Below are 15875 nucleotides of genomic sequence, written 5' to 3' on the forward strand. Positions count from 1 at the left end.
CGGACGCAGGATGGCAGGCTCGTCAAGAGCTGGTACAGCGGCCGGCGCTGGCCGCGGTTTCTCGTGCACATCACTTCCCAAGGACTACCGTTTAATTCTGCCACCACTGCCCACAGGAGAAGGACTCAGACGCACGTTAGTTCTGCACTGCGACATCGCAGCGCGTCCGTACGGGATTAATGACTTCCGAAAGCCGCTCAAGGAACTAGGCATCATTCAAGAGGTAAGCGGCATATGTCGCACGTCTGGCTTCTTAACATGAAGACAGATGAAGCCAAGAAGACACCTCTAGACGCTGGCCTACTCTCCGTGAAAGACCGGTCGTCGTCGACCCAGAGAGGCAAGAGGTGCGTCTCAAGTTGCATTGGGTAGCATTTGACGTCAACGCAGAGACCGTACGGCGTGCATTCCGGGAGTACGGTGAAGTGAAAGAAGTTATCAGCGACAAGTGGAGAGACGAAGACTTCGAAGGAGTTGAGTCAACCACAAGATTCGTTCGGCTGTTACTTAAAGGAGGCGTTACTGCGGATCGTATACCCCACCAGACGCGTCTCAAGAGCGGCATGGCACTGGTGGTCGTGCCAGGAAGAGCGCCGCTGTGCCTGCGTTGCCGGAACACGGGACACATTCGTCGTGACTGCAGGGTGCCCAGGTGCGCTGGTTGTCGCGCTTTTGGGCATGAGCAGGTGGACTGTACTCGTTCCTATGCCAGTGCAGCAAGTAGAGCAACAAATGCCGACCACAGTGAATTGCTCATGGATGAAGAGGAAGCAGAGAGGGCCGCGGCGTCGAAGGCAGGAGTGGAGGCGTGTCATGCAGTGGCGACCAGCGAGAGAGACACAGAGACACCTAAGCAAGACACAGATGAAAATACAGTTATGGGCACTCCAACGCAACGGCGTTCGACTCAAATGGAAAACCAGCACAAGGCTGAACCAGTCATCGGGTTCGACGCTACTTCGGACATGGATACAGTCGAAACTATGCCAGTAAAGCGACGCCTGAATGAGGGAGATGGGGCGTCCCAGCAGCGTCTGACCCAGGAAGATGCCAAGATGCATATTTGGCCTGAGCAGTCGCAAATGCTTATATTTGTTTGATGCACAAGTGGCCTGTGCATACGTTCATTCCGTATCATGTAATGCTCTTCTGCTCACGCTGGCTTTACCGCAGTGCTTTCACAAGGCAGTGAAGCTTGACCATACTTGCTTTTACGTGTATTGCGACTTATCAAAGTTTTGTAATAGCTCAACTGTTGACGCTAGAAGTGATGCATTCTATGTGAAAGTTTTATACTTATCTTCGGGGATTCATGTTTTCATAAAGTTTTCACAATATATCAGTAAGGTCGAGTAGGAAACTATGCATTCTTGGAAAACAGCCATGAACACGACAAAGACAGGAGATGAAAAAGACTCAGTACTTCGCCTTTGTCTTGTGCTTCCGTCGTTTTCACGTTCATTTTCAAAGTATCTATCAAAATGCTGACAACGTTGTTTCACTGCCAGCAACCTTTGCCGTGCAAGACAGGGAGCTAAATTTTATCTCGGCCTGTAAACCAAGCAATCGCGGCTACTTGATGTGCGATAAATAAAAGACCAAAATTTAGAATGACCAGCTGATATTGATAACAGGTGCTCATAGCAGCACTTTTTTTGCTGTGCACTTGACTTTCTGTCTTATGTAATGTTATGGTCCGTGAATACACAATGACACTGCTACAACCAAGAAAAATTGTACTAACATTTATTTGTAAAATAACTGCTACAAAATAGAATTCTGATCCCCTTCTTAGTAGTTGCATAATTTAGCTGGAAGAAGACAGCATCATCCAACTTCCTGACGACTTGACAACAGGGTGAGTCCACAATGTACTGGACCTGTACAATATGAAGAAAGCAGACGAAAAAAACAACAGATAAATCAGAGTTTAAAAAATGGCACCTGAAACTTTCAACTTGCCCACCACAGCAGTGAAAAGACTCCTGTTGTCATATCTATTTTCTGCCTGTTGGTCCGCGGGCACAAGTGCCAGTCTTGTTTATTAATAGAAGCTGCTTAGCATCACTTCATTGCAAGACTTTTCTCTATCCACCACAGCAGTGAAAAGACTCCTGTTGTCATATCTATTTTCTGCCTGTTGGTCCGCGGGCACAAGTGCCAGTCTTGTTTATTAATAGAAGCTGCTTAGCATCACTTCATTTCAAGACTTTTCTCTATCTGCCACCCGAGAATGCGCTCTGTAGCGGTCAGGCTCCGCCTAGAGACTTGTGGCAGTGTGACGTTAATGTGGGCAATATATACACAGACTTTGGTTGCTTAATTTGTAGCAAACTCATTGTGAGCAAATTTCATAGTTGAATTCATAAAATACTTGAATGTAATATAACACCAAAATGCTGAGGCTTTAGAACATTACAAACTCAGCCTGCCTACATTAACAATCCCAGTGCCACAGGCATGCAAGAACTGCTTGCATAATCATGAATCAACTAAACCATTTTGATATATTGACAGGTTTTCAAAAATGACTTTTTGAAAATTTGATATTCATATTTTTCTCCTAAAGGGCAAGTTACTGTTGCTGAAAAGAAAAAAAAGCAAATCATATACAATATCCGATACTTTTTTTTTGCAGTTTACAGCTGCACATGGTAAAAGGCTGCATGCATGAGTGTTTGTTGTGTGCCATTCATGGTATTATTTCCGAAATTCTTATTCAGTTGACATTTAGCGATCAGCCTATAAATTTTCTTGTTTTTTTTTATTTTTCATTCCGTGCATTAGATATGAATATATTTTAGTTCAGGAAAATTTGCTCAACGAAGGGAAGTTTTTCTACTTTTGGCAAAAAAACAAAACAAAGCAAGAACTAGTTCTAGAACTTTTATGAAAGAGACAGGTTTGAGGTTTGACGTGATGAGAAGTCAATAAAGAAGGAATGCCACAGAAAGGAATGCCTCAACAAAGGAATTTGGCTCGTCGGGGTAACATACATTTGGCAATGTTTTTATGTACTTCTAGTTAACGTTCCACCACTAGCTTACAACAAGGGAGAAAAATAAGGTGGTGCATGCAGAAAGTTAACTCATCACATAACGTGAAAATTTGACCCAGAACAAGAGAAGGAACAAAGACGAGTGCTCACCTCCAACAAGATTTATCTTGAAGAGCAAACATATATACTCTTAAAATGCAAAAAACAGACAAATCATTCAAAAAGCCCATAACTGCCATGCACGAAAACCTTACATCCTCAGGAAAGACAATTCGTTTTGACAAATCCCTAGAGAGAGAGAAAGTACTGATGCAGTTCAGCTCTAGTCTACAAATCTTTTTCGCCACGACAATTTCTCTTGTAGTTTTTTTTTTCCCAATGATAATGGTGTCACACAAAAGTGGTTTGGAGCCACACCTGCTGCAGTGCAAGGCCAAGAAACGATTGCGACCATTCTTGAGGTTACAAGCGTGTTCATTGCAGCACTTGTGGCTGCAAAATAATTTTGCACAACATCATTATTGCTGGAAGAAAAAACAAATAAAATGACAAGAAAAATTATCGAGGCAAAGAGGATTTGTAGACTAGAGCTGAACTGCATCAGCACTCTGTCTCGGGCTTTGTCAAAACAAATTGTCTTTCTTGAAAATGTAAGATATTTGCGCATGGCAGTTGTGGGCGTCTTGAATGATTTGCCTGATTTTCACATTTCAGGAGTATATATGTGTTTGCTCTTCAAGGTAAATCTTCTTGGAAGTGAGCACTCGTGTTTGTTCCTTCTCTTGTCCTGGGTCAAATTTTTGTGCTATGTGATCAGTTATGCATTACCAACATGCCTAACTTCATACTTTCGATCTCTGAAGTCAGTCGTTAAAGGGCCACTCACCAGGTCCCATAACGAACTGTGGAAGTTGTTGTGTATATAACGGAGAGCATTATACCACAAAAAGTTTTTCAATTGGTTCATTAGGAGCTGAGAACACAGTTTCTTCTTTATTTAACAGCCAGAAACAAGGATGAAAGGAGGCAAGCTCAAAACCCTTGCCACTCCCCCGTGTAGCCTTCACAAGCCAAATCTCTTTCCTACCCTCTCCAGCATCCAACCAAGAGATCACGTGCACATGACGTGCTCAAACAAGCCCAACCCTCGAGCGCGCGAGCGTTGTTGTTTTGTTGACGAGCATTGTTTTGTGTCTACTGCCTGTTTTTGCGACATTGTTTGGATACGCTGGCTTTGGTGCGGTTCAAAAGATGAGCATAATGAGTGCTCGAATGCGCAGGACCATTAATTTCTTTTCCAGGACAGGCGTCTGCTTGATGCAGTAACCGCGGAGACACGAACGCATGCGAAACGCCAGCACATTAGCTCGGCGTCTCGTTGCAATTCACGGGGAAAAAAATGAAAAAGACAAACACATTCTCCTATTGCGTCTCAATATGTATCCCAAGTTTTATTAATCTCCTCAAGCAACAAATTACATTAACTACGCATGTCACGTTAAATAATTTCCGCCATGTCACGTGCCACTGTTGGCAGCGTCAGAGCACAGTCGTCTACATAGAGGACCAACGTCACTGCACTGCTGTGTATGTAGGGCGATTCATACGTGCACATCATACCCTCCTTTTCTGGGGGCGCGACCTCAAAAAAAGGGGGAGAAGCGTTCGTCGTGAAATTTGACCCATTTTCGCGTCGCATAGAGTTGCAATGTTTGGCAGACGTGACCATAAACTCCCGATGTACGCATTGCACTTGTCAGCTCAAAATCGCCAAACCCGGTGAGTGGCCCTTTAAAGAAAAGCAAAAATTAGAGGAAGAAACATGAAGAATGGTTAGAAATTTTGCCATATGTCTACACCAAAATGGAATGCTATTATTAATTAGGAGAATGTATCTTTTCCTTGGCAACCAGCAAACATGACTAAGAACACACGAATACTTTTTTGTCCAAGTTAGCTGCTAAAGAGCCGAGACAAGCTCCATGAAATCCTCTTGAGCAACCTGCACAAGTAATGTCCAATACTACCCCACTATATTGTGGTTGCCGGCAGACACAATGTAACTTGTAAATACTATCTCTTGGCTGCACGCGAGCAGCCATGGAGTTTATGAGGGGAAAGTCTTCGATCATACCATTCTGTATGCATTGCTGCAAATGTTTGCGTAGCATAACTTGGTTAGGGTTCAAAGTTTCTGGTTTTCTGTCTGACGCTATATAATACATGTTAGCAATTGCAAACAAGCCACAGTCAAGTGTGTTGCACTGGTTTTGTGCCTTCATTGTTTGAATGGTTAATGTTGGCAATTGTAATTTTAGAATATGACAGATTTGCCTAACAGCATCAGAAGAGGTATCTTGATCAATTGAATCATATATGGAGACTGTGTTTTTGCCCGCACCAACATTTGTTACTGTAAGCCAATGATTGGGGTTCTGAACATGCTAGATTTGAACGAAAGGGCCTTTGATTTGAGTGAATTGTAAACATCGTCCCAGTAAGACATCTTGAAAGCCGACACAAGTAGGATATTTTTTCTGAATTAAATACTGTGCGACATTGATTATGCTATCTGATATGGAGGTGCCCTGTACCAGAACATTTAAATCTGCATTTGAAAGAGAATACCGTTTGTAGACATTTAGAATGTCTACTTTAACCGTTGCAAGGCCTACCTTTTTTACTTGATTTGAAAAAAATTTACGCTTGACAGCTCTCACTTTTTTTGGCTGCCCCCTTCTTGCTTTAACCAAAGGTACCACAAGTTTTGTACTGTTAGAATGCCCAAGATAACTTGTGGCAGTAGTTTGTGCTAACTGAGCTGGTGCAGCCTTTATGGCTGCTGAAGTTTGGTTACGAGGAAATGTGGTTAAATTTCTGAAGAAAGCCTCGCAGGACGAAAGTTTTTCCATTAACTCCTTCTCACCACAATTAGATAATACGTTAGCCACGGTTTTTCACATTTCGCAGACTCCTATAAGCATAAGTATACTTCTCTTGTGCAGTGTCAAGCTTCACACAGGGTGGTGACTGAATGCTGCTTGTTACCACTGGTGTGGCACTAGTGGTTGCGCAGCTGTCACTCAGGAAATGATCCTTGCACCACCTGTCTGGTATGCAAGCCTTGTCAAAAAGATCTTGCTTAGTAAAGTCACGCACTGCTAAAATATGTGCACAAGGCAGAGTGTACTGGTTATAAAAAGCACATGTGCAAGAAGTCACGCACAATGAAACACTGTACTGTGATCTTGGTGAAACTACAACATAAGAATTAGGAGTGGAAGTGACTTGATAACTTACATTTTTAAACTTCTCATACTGCTCTAGTACTTTACTTGTAGCCTCAGAAGTGCAATTACGGGACAATTCTAGCTGAAATGGGTCATTGAAATCATTTATGTTTAGGTTGAGCTTCATTTTTTTAAGCTTAGAGAACTGTAGAGATAAAGAATCATTATCAATGTAACCTACTGATGATTCTATTGCTCGAACCAAATGCATGCTTGAAGAGAGATAATTTTTAATCTTTTGATTGTGGCACTCAATGCGATTATTAGTATTATTACTAAATGTAGGAAGGGCTTGCCGATATGCATGTACCCACATTTCCTTACACAAGTGCCAGTTATGCATATAGTAAGAAATGAAATCTGTGCAAGTCATAGCTTGGAGGTTAGCAAGCTCATCAAAGTAGTCTTGCTCAGTGGGGGAATAAACTAAGCTTTTTAAGAGAGGAAGCAACTGATCACGTTGCTGTCTAGCTTTTTCATTAACCTTTTGCTGGAAACAATGCAACACATGCCACGTACACAAAAGTATGTTAGAATTAGGAAGAATACTGGTTAAAATGCGCAGTTCATTGAGATCTTTATCAATCATCACTACCGTATTTACTCGCGTAATCCTCGCACTCGCACAATTCTCGCACCCCCCACATCGCCGAACAAAAATACGATTTCTTTTTTTCCTCGAGTGATTATAGCACCCCCAAAAACTGCTGCAATAATGTCGTCTGCTCTTTCTAGCTACTGATGGTGATAGCGCAATTCATCTGGCGCCACCTCTTAAGCATCAAGCGTACTATTGCACAGAGATTCAATCCAACTCAAGCGAAGCCGAAGTGGCCAGTGCGCGTTGCGGCGTGTTTTGTATGTTGCGTCGGTACCCTTGTCAAGTTATGAGGCGATACTGAAGCTGTACGGCTGCTTTCAAGTTGCAAGTAATAGATAATGCACTAAAGAACGGCAACAGGGCCACTGGTAGGCCCTTGGGATTGATGGTAAACTTCATTTCTTACGAAGGAAACTGCGGAAAATTCTGTTAAATAGCCATCAGCCCAATACTGACGTCCCACGCTTACCTTTTGAGGGCTCCTGTTGAGCGACGAACGCTACCGCTACGCCCGCAACGTCCGCAAGCTTTGCATATGGTATTCTAATTCTCGACTATTTGCTTCCACTTTTTGTGTCTCAATGTAATCTTGTCTTGTGTTGAACTTCTGCTTTTATTGTTGAGGTAAGTTTTACCTAGTACTTCTTAAAGCTTGCTGTTAGATGTTGGTGTGAGAATCCCGATTTGCGGCCACTTCGTTTTTTTTCCGCTTTGTACGTTTTTTTAGAAAGTTTTCCCCGCGTAATTCTCGAACCCCCGAACTTTTCATCGGTTTTCCGGCAACAAAAGTGTGAGGAATATGCGAGTAAATACGGTACTTTGCAAGCAGACACAACAAATGGGTTGAAATCTACAAACTTTGTGAACATGGGCTCAACAATTTCAGTCGTCTCATTTCGTAAGAAGGCATAACACACAGATCTCCCACGACCATCTTGAACTAATATAGAGTAAAGAATATAACCCTCAATATTCACTTTATACGTTCCATCAATAAATAGAATCTCTGGATACTTTTCTAAAATCTCACACATGTGCATTTAAATAAACTTTGCTACCACCACCATATAGTGTACTTACTGGGTTATTGAGGACAGTTGGGTTGGCACCAGTGTTTACACAAATAGCCTGGGCACCAGGGCTGGCAGGCCTGCTTCTGAATGTCAAAGCAGCCTCACAATACTTGTACTGCACAGCTGCAGTGCACCCAGCTTCCATAGGGTCACCAGCCTCTGTGCCAGGATCGCGCTCAATTCGCATGAAATCCCGAGTCAGTGCTGGTAGATGGCTTTTGCAGACAGAAACCTCGTTCACAGCGTCATTCGTGGCAGATTCACAGTGAGTTGCGGAACTAACTGAGCAGTCTTTCAACTGCTTGCTAGGAACGCGCTGCACCTTTTTAAAACTATCACGAATGACGTTGTGCGAGACACTGGCTCGTCCTTCAGGCTTTCTACCACAGACAGCAGAAGAAGCAGACTGAATTTGTTTCTGGCTCACAACTGCTGTCATAGGTGAAGTGGACCTGATGGACTTGACAGCTGTTACAGCAAGAACTTTGCCTTCACTGTCTGCACACAGTTTAGAGCTCTGTTCTTGCTTGTGCAGTGCCGCAGCCTTCCGCCGGCTCTTCTTTGACTGCACCAGTTTCCACTCACTGTCGCCACACTGGCCGACAGCCTGTGGTACAGCTGCTTTTCCAGCACTGGCCTCCTCTTCCCCCACAGAAGAGCGCACAAGAGCACTCTCATGCTCCTGTGAGGTTCTCCTTATTTTCCTGTCACAAGTGGTGCTTTCACCTCGACTAGGGATCATTGGCTGAACAGGCCTTTCCCCAGTGTTTCCCTTGCATGGTACACTTGTGCCATGGAAAATGGGGGAAGGCAGGCTGTCCCAAGTCCACCAAGCCTTGCTTCCCTTGCAGGGAACGCGGACACCGCCAACGAGCGTAAAGCCAATACCATGAATGGTACTGGCCAGTTGGTCAGTGTCGTGTCTCTGCATGAGAGCACTGCTGGTTTTCCAGACAGGAGCTGGTGCAGCGGAAGGTTCACCTACTGCTGGAGAATATTGAACTGCATGCATACCAAGTGCTGGAAAATCGACTTCCAAGTTGATGGCAAAGTGCTCCTGCCGAGCCCACCCACTCCATGCAGATGCCTTGGACTCCTTGTAGGACTGTTGGATGTGTCTCCTCTCTAGATGGGTGGACAAGGCACAGGCCTGCCGGTGCAGAAAGTCTGCCAGCACCTTGTTGCCAAGCCGGCTGGGGTGGACACCATCCCTGCTCAGGAATCCAGGCCAGCTGTCCACAAGACTATCCAGGATAGTGAAGCCCCTCTCCAGGCAAAGCTGTGCGAGTGCGGCATTCACATTCCTGTAGTGGTCAGTCATTATTATAAGTTACCACGAACAATGCATTGCAGTAATACGGCCTGCCGGAAAGAAAAAAAACGTAAGACCAGCTTTTGGAGGATTGAAACTATTTTTTATTCTTCAACTACTGCTACAAATCATAAACCACACTCTCCGATTCAGACATAATGTATTTACATGGTTGTAGGTCACTTCAAATGTAGGTCGACTCTTCTAAAATTGCGAAAAAAAGGAAACTAAATGTGCAAGAGCATTTCATAAAGGAAACTTATTTACTACAATGCCGATGAAGAAAGCAAACTCGAGATATAGCATGCGAAGGAGCTTTTATGGCTGGTGTTTCACAGCTATGCAGAAAAGCTACCTTTGCAACAGTATGCAAGGATAGTTCTTAGAAAATTTTCTGCATATCATTGCTAAGGGTGTAAGTGGTACGCAATAAAATACAATATATGATACAGACTGAGCCATAATATAAACTAAATCTCATACTAATGCCACAACAAGTCTGATATGTTATTCATTTCAGCATTTAATTGACCTTACAACCAAATCTTTTCTGTTTCAATTTTAATTGAACCCTCAAATTCGAATTTAGGCACATGATCTTAGAGATTCAGACTACACTCGAGTCGACTTACACAATTGATGCATATGAAATGTTTGAACTGGAGAGTATAGTTTATGATTTATAGTAGCAGTTGATACACAAGAAAAAGTATTGATCCTCAAGACCTACTCTCGCGTAAACATTGTGCAACTTGAACAAAAATACAATGATAAGATGAAATGCAGAATGTACAAGTGCACACACACAAAAAAACAATCGTGAACATAGGGTCAATCATTGTGGTAGATAACTTAAATCACATGCACAGCACACCTATTATTCTTGTATGTAGCATTTTTCTAATGTAAGACATCTGCTAATGAAAGCACTATCAATATAAAATTAAATAAAACCCAACTGGAAGACCTTCTGGAAGCAGCCTTAATACACAAAATACAAACAACCGCATGATCAGCCTTTAAATGCGTTACTGTAACAAGTACTGCTGAATGCTGAAATGTCCGAGAAAGGCAGAGACAGCAGGACGTACATTGGCAAGTGAAATTCTGTGATCACACATGTGAACACCGCAATATCATTACGAGGCATGATGCCTCAAGAAACATTGCATTAGTTTTGACCATGTGGAGTTTCTTGACATGTATTTGATTCTAAATACACAGTCATTTATGAAATACAGACAAGCACTCAGATATCTGTCTTCTGTCATGCTTAAGTTCTACTCGTGCTGCACTACCAACTAACCCACTTCGAAGTTCTGCTTAATAGCAGCTTGGTACCTATACCGAGCCACTGTGGTAATCACAAGTAGACCTAAATGTGCAAAAAAAAAAAACTGAAATTGCAGTGATAGTGCACATCATTGTGTCAGGGCAAATTTATATTTTAATACTAATACCTGTCTGTCCCAGATTAAATAGTTTTTCCGAGATATACTGGTGTCTGTTCCTAAGAAAATGCAAAGCTTGCAGTTGATAATTTCAGGACTGCCACATACCAATCAGCCTGTATCCCTGCTGCAGCACAATAGGCATCAGGGAATTGAGGGCGGCTTCTGAGATTCGATACGTCCCAACTGGATTCGGCAGCAATGCATCTCGTGAAAACTTGTACATTGAAAATGCGTATGTAATGTAAACCAGCACAGTGCAAAGTGTATGTCTCGTAGAATCCAGCGAAACCAAGATGAATTCTGAAAAGACGGGAACCAAACTGAAAAGATGGGGCTTAGGAAAAAACAGCAGCAGCTGTCCCATCCAGTCTCTTCCTTACCGTTCCAGTTGGTTTTGCTGGATTCCACTAAAGTCAACGTGCATTGCTTATGCATTCTTTGGCCAACCAACTTATATTACATAAATGTTTGGTGGCTAAGCAAAGGACAGGCAAGGGCAAAATGCAAACATGCGCCAGCAAACACCAAACTGGTGTGCTGCATTTTGAAGGTTTCACATTGCACACCTGTATGCCTTGGCCATTGCCGGCTTAAAAAACTAAAAAGCGTCAGATGAAGCTAGAAATAAGGATTGTGTAAGACGCAGGTGTCTGACCACACAGCATAAAATTTCTGGTTGGCAATGCTTGCAATCTAGGATATGCACTAGCATATTTCTCTTATGAAGTACAATATGTTGCAAACCACATGTGCAAAAGGAAATTGGATAAAAAAAATTTGGAGGGCATATACCGTCATGCCAATAGGGATAAACAATGCAACGAGACATTAACAATGTCAACAATTACAACACAATGTCAATGCAGGTGCCATTGATGGTGGTTGCGTTGGGGTTTTCAAGGGAGATGCATTTGAGTCCGTACGTTTCTGGCATGTGATGCCTCAACCAATGTTTGTTGGGGTCTGTAATGTCAACGTTGAAGTCACCAACTAGCATGAAAGGTTTCGACTTGTCATATATACACATGTCTCTGTCGATGAACAGTTTGATGTCTTCAATGGGAAGATTTAGTTCCAGGTACAGTATCAAGACGGTGATGCCACCAAAGTCGATTGCAGCACTTTCTTCATCGTCGCTATGTGTGCAGAGTGATAGTTCCATATCTCAAGCTTCTTTGGCTTGCTTTACGTAAACTGCAGCACCACCGGCAGGTCGTACCGAGTCATCGATGGATACGACTGGTGCATAGCCCTTGATGTAGAGGCGTTTGGCGTTCCAGGTCTCGGTGAAGCAGAGCATGTCGACTTCGGTTAAGATGGGGTCCCGTTCCACATCTTGGTAGCGTGCATTGAGAGAAGGGATGTTGAGGAGGGCAAACGTGAACTCGGCAGTGTGATCGACATTGCTTTGCAGGGCTTGACGGTATCGCTGCGTGACTGTAGGTAGCCAATGTTGGTCGAGCTGTTGGAATTCGTTAGCCATGGCTCTGTACTCGTTGTTCGCCTTGTGGTATAACTTGTGGTCTTCTTTTGCATTCGTGAGATAGAGGTTATTTATACTCGTGCACCTAGTGAGTGCGACGTAAACTAATTTCTGTGGGTGTGTCTTACTGTATTTGTAGACAATGGACGTGTAGGTGGCACCTTATAATTAATGTACAGTGATTGCACTAGCTTGCACTAATGGGAATTGCTTTCTCTTGCAAGAGACGCCGGTTTTTTCGATCGAGAGTGAGTGTCATAACTCGAGGTTCTATGTGAACCCAGGAGTTGTCAACGACGTAACCACTTCGTCTGGCTTCGTCAGCTGCATAGGCGCATCGCTGACGAGTAAGCCTACCGGTCGTAGCCACATCGGCAGTTAAGTGCAACCACGAACAGCAGGATCTTGGCGGCGACGTCATGCAGATTCCCGGCGCGCTTCTGCCTCTCGGGCTCTAACTTCAGGTTTCTGTTTGCGAGCGCGCGCCGCCGCTGCCTCGCGTTCTCTCACATCCGGGTTTGACTGGCGATATGCGCGCTTCCTCGCCGCTTCCCATCGACGAACGTTTGCAAGATCTGCTTTGCGACGTTGACGTGCAGCTTCGGCCTCTCGTTCCCGTACGGAAGGATCTCGCCGACGCTGACGTGCCGCTGCAGCTTTTTGTTCGCGTACGGCGGGATCTTGCCGACGCAGCCATGCTGATGTGGCCTCTCGTTCTCGTACAGCAGGATCTTGCCGACGCTGCCGTGCCGCTGCAGCTTCTTTTTCACGTACGGCGGGATCCTGCCGACGCTGCCTTGCTGCTGCGGCTTCTTGTTCTCGTACGGCGGGATCTTGGCGGCGACGTCGCGCAGCTTCCCGGCGCGCTTCTGCCTCTCGGGCTCTAACTTCAGGATCTTGTCTGCGAGCGCGCGCCGCCGCTGCCCTGCGCGCCCGCCTTTCGGCATCCGTATCCATACGAGCACACACCGACGGGGCAAGGTTTTGTTTGGTAGGTGTTTTGTGGTTCTGTTTTGCCAACAAATAAACAGAAAAGGCGTTGGTTTAACGTTGCATAAATCAGTTGCCAGACTTTGGGGTGGTTGTTGCCAGACTGCTACCAAATATAGCGAAGAAGTTTGCCCCTGTAGTTGTGGCTTTTTCGTGAGAATTCCGTGTCGTCCTCGGTGGATTTTATGAGTGCGTGAGCTATGTTGGCCGTTTCAATTAACAAAATGAACGTAAAACGAGCGTTCCAGAAGTCGGGGCGCGTTATCTTGCTGTGTGCGCAGCTGTGCAATTAACAGGGGGACGACGGGCAAAACTGAATAGAGTCGCAGCAGGTGGTGCGCTGCCCCCCCCCCCCCCCGCATATGCATTCATTATTTGGAATTTTGGTCGTTTGTGCTTATTGTGGGTGCGACCCTGCAAGCAACGGCGGCTCGTCGGCGGGGTCCTATTTACAGGTACGCGCGAGTCACGCTTAATTCGCTGCAACTGCGTCGACAAAGCAGCCGTCCAGGCGTATATAGCTGTAGCATATCCGACGTACTCCGATTAGCCAGCCTTGGGACGTTTATTCGTTACATGTACACGAGTCCGAACGATATGTCTTGTGCTGACACAGCTAGGGGAAGCGTAGCGTCCCCCGTCGTAGCGCGCGGTCGACGCGACACGATCAGCTGAGAAAAAAAAAAGTAAGGGGGGAGGGGGGCAGCGCATCACCTCCTGCGACTCTTCAGTTTTCCCCGTCGTCCCTAATACTGAGACGCGATCTCTTAATTGCACAACTGCGCACACAGCAAGAGAACGCGCCCTGACTTCTGTAAAGCGCGGTTCATTGCGTTAATTACGTCGCAAACACACTCGCGAATTCATCGCACTCGCGAAATGCACGGCGGACGACGCGTCCTTGATTCCCTAACTCTGAGACACAGCAGCACACAGCTAGAAAATGCGTCCCAACGTTTGCAAGGCGCGGTTCATTCCGTTCATTAAAACGGCCAGCGTCGCTCATGCACTCGCAAAATGCACCGCGGACGACACTAAATTTTCACGGAGAAGCCACAACTACAGGAGAAAATTTCTCTGCCAAATTTGGCAACAATCTGGCAACACTGACCCTACAAGTCTGGCAACAGTTCATGCAACGCTTAAACGAACCTCGCTCGTTTTCCTACTGGGACATGCCAATGACTACTGCTAACGGGGAATGAGAGACAGGAAAATTCGGCTTTTAGTTAACGCGCACGCTGCGAATTTCTTATTGTTCAACAATGCACAAGAGAAATCTCCCACCGGCACCACCTTGCTGGTCAAAGCGTAAGACATGTTACCTTCTACGACGAGGAACGAACGGGTGCCGCTTTAAGGAGCTTCGCCCCTAAGCTCAAGAGACACGTATGGAGATCCTAAACTCGTGGCTCACACGCACCCAGGGGGATCGGCCAAGAATCGGGTAGCTTACCAAGAAAAAAAAACAAAAAACGAATGTATAGAATTAAATACTGGCGAAACAAAAATTAACAGAAATATTGTTTCTTAATTATTTTTAAGAAAAAAATTGATGAATTACTTCCTACTGACTGAGCAATAAATGATTAATATCAAAGAAAATTTTTCAATAGCCTACATGGGTAAACTGGGAACCTTTCGGAATTGAGGTTTTGGTATTGAAGTAATTCTCTTAGACTGTACAATGAAATTTTGCACGGTTGCCCACACTTTCCCGTTGCTGTGCCCTAGGGTGTGTGCACCGAAGGATAGTAAATTTGACGTTGTCAAAGCTAGGCCGAAGATTCGTAATGGTATTTCTAGTGATACCTTTTTTAATGTTGAAAACTTTCTAGAAGAGATGAAAAAGTGCTCCACAGTTTCCTCTTCCCCACAAAAAGAACAAAGTGGAAAGGGAGTAAAACCTCTGCTCTAAACAAATAAAAATTTAATGGAGAAATACGACAGCGTAATCGAGTGAGTGATTAAAACTTCCAGGCATCGGTTATGACATGAGGAAGTTTTCCAGGGTGTCATGCCGTCGTTATCGCGCGTATCTTTCTCGCTGAAAAATGCTACGTATGAAGCAGGCTCACATCCGATGGCAGGTAGATGAGCTCCGTTGTTTAGCAGAATCTTCGAGGACATCGAAAGAGCCATGGCTCGCCCAAGGAGTCGAGTACACGGAGATTACGACTTGAAAAGTAAGACGTAAACAATTTAAACGTGCGCCAGAGGATATCAGACGCTCAAGGTGAAAAACAAGCACAGTTGCCTGGTGGCCCGGTCCCGCATTGAAGAAGGCGCCAGAAACGGCCAATATGTTGAAATCAGGAAAATCGAAACTGAAAGCATAAAAGCAACACTCGCACTTTGACTTAAAAAAAATCTACAAAAATATTTTATGCTGGGACGACAAAAAATGCAGGTCGACGACCCTGAATATTTAAATGAAGTTGTAGATCAGTAGTTATAAATTTTTAGAATCTTTTATATGCCATCTGAACAGTCGTGCTTACGCCTAAAACTAAGAAATTTAACCAAACTATTTTGCCGCTGACCATATTGCTAACGATGCTAGCGCCATCTAGCAATAGTGGCATTGTATTGTTTTAAACTCAAGTGCTTTATTTTAGTCAAAGTTCAATTATATGACGTAAAAAATAAAACAAATAAATACTTGAAGACATTT

The 15875-nt window shown here is 44.3% G+C and overlaps 1 protein-coding gene across 3 annotated transcripts; it reads right to left on the reverse strand.

Annotated features, from left to right (window-relative positions):
- Positions 1 to 1729: 1729 nt before the first annotated feature.
- Positions 1730 to 15464, reverse strand: LOC119159721 (uncharacterized). 3 transcript variants are annotated; one of them, XM_037412560.2, is made up of 3 exons: positions 15280 to 15408; positions 9037 to 9266; positions 1730 to 1880 (listed from the first exon to the last, which is right to left on the reverse strand). In XM_037412560.2, coding segments are annotated over exons 1-3 (285 nt in total). In that variant the 5' UTR covers positions 15282 to 15408; the 3' UTR covers positions 1730 to 1827. The 3 variants fall into 3 exon arrangements, with proteins under 3 accessions (XP_037268457.1, XP_037268456.1, XP_075746288.1); XM_037412559.2 differs by having other exon boundaries at positions 8977 to 9266; XM_075890173.1 differs by lacking the exon at positions 1730 to 1880 and adding an exon at positions 10834 to 10911 and having other exon boundaries at positions 9103 to 9241; positions 15280 to 15464.
- Between the last annotated feature and the right edge of the window lie 411 nt (positions 15465 to 15875).

This window comes from Rhipicephalus microplus, chromosome 1 (genome assembly GCF_043290135.1).
Source record: "Rhipicephalus microplus isolate Deutch F79 chromosome 1, USDA_Rmic, whole genome shotgun sequence".
NCBI classification, from domain to species: Eukaryota; Metazoa; Arthropoda; class Arachnida; order Ixodida; family Ixodidae; genus Rhipicephalus; species Rhipicephalus microplus.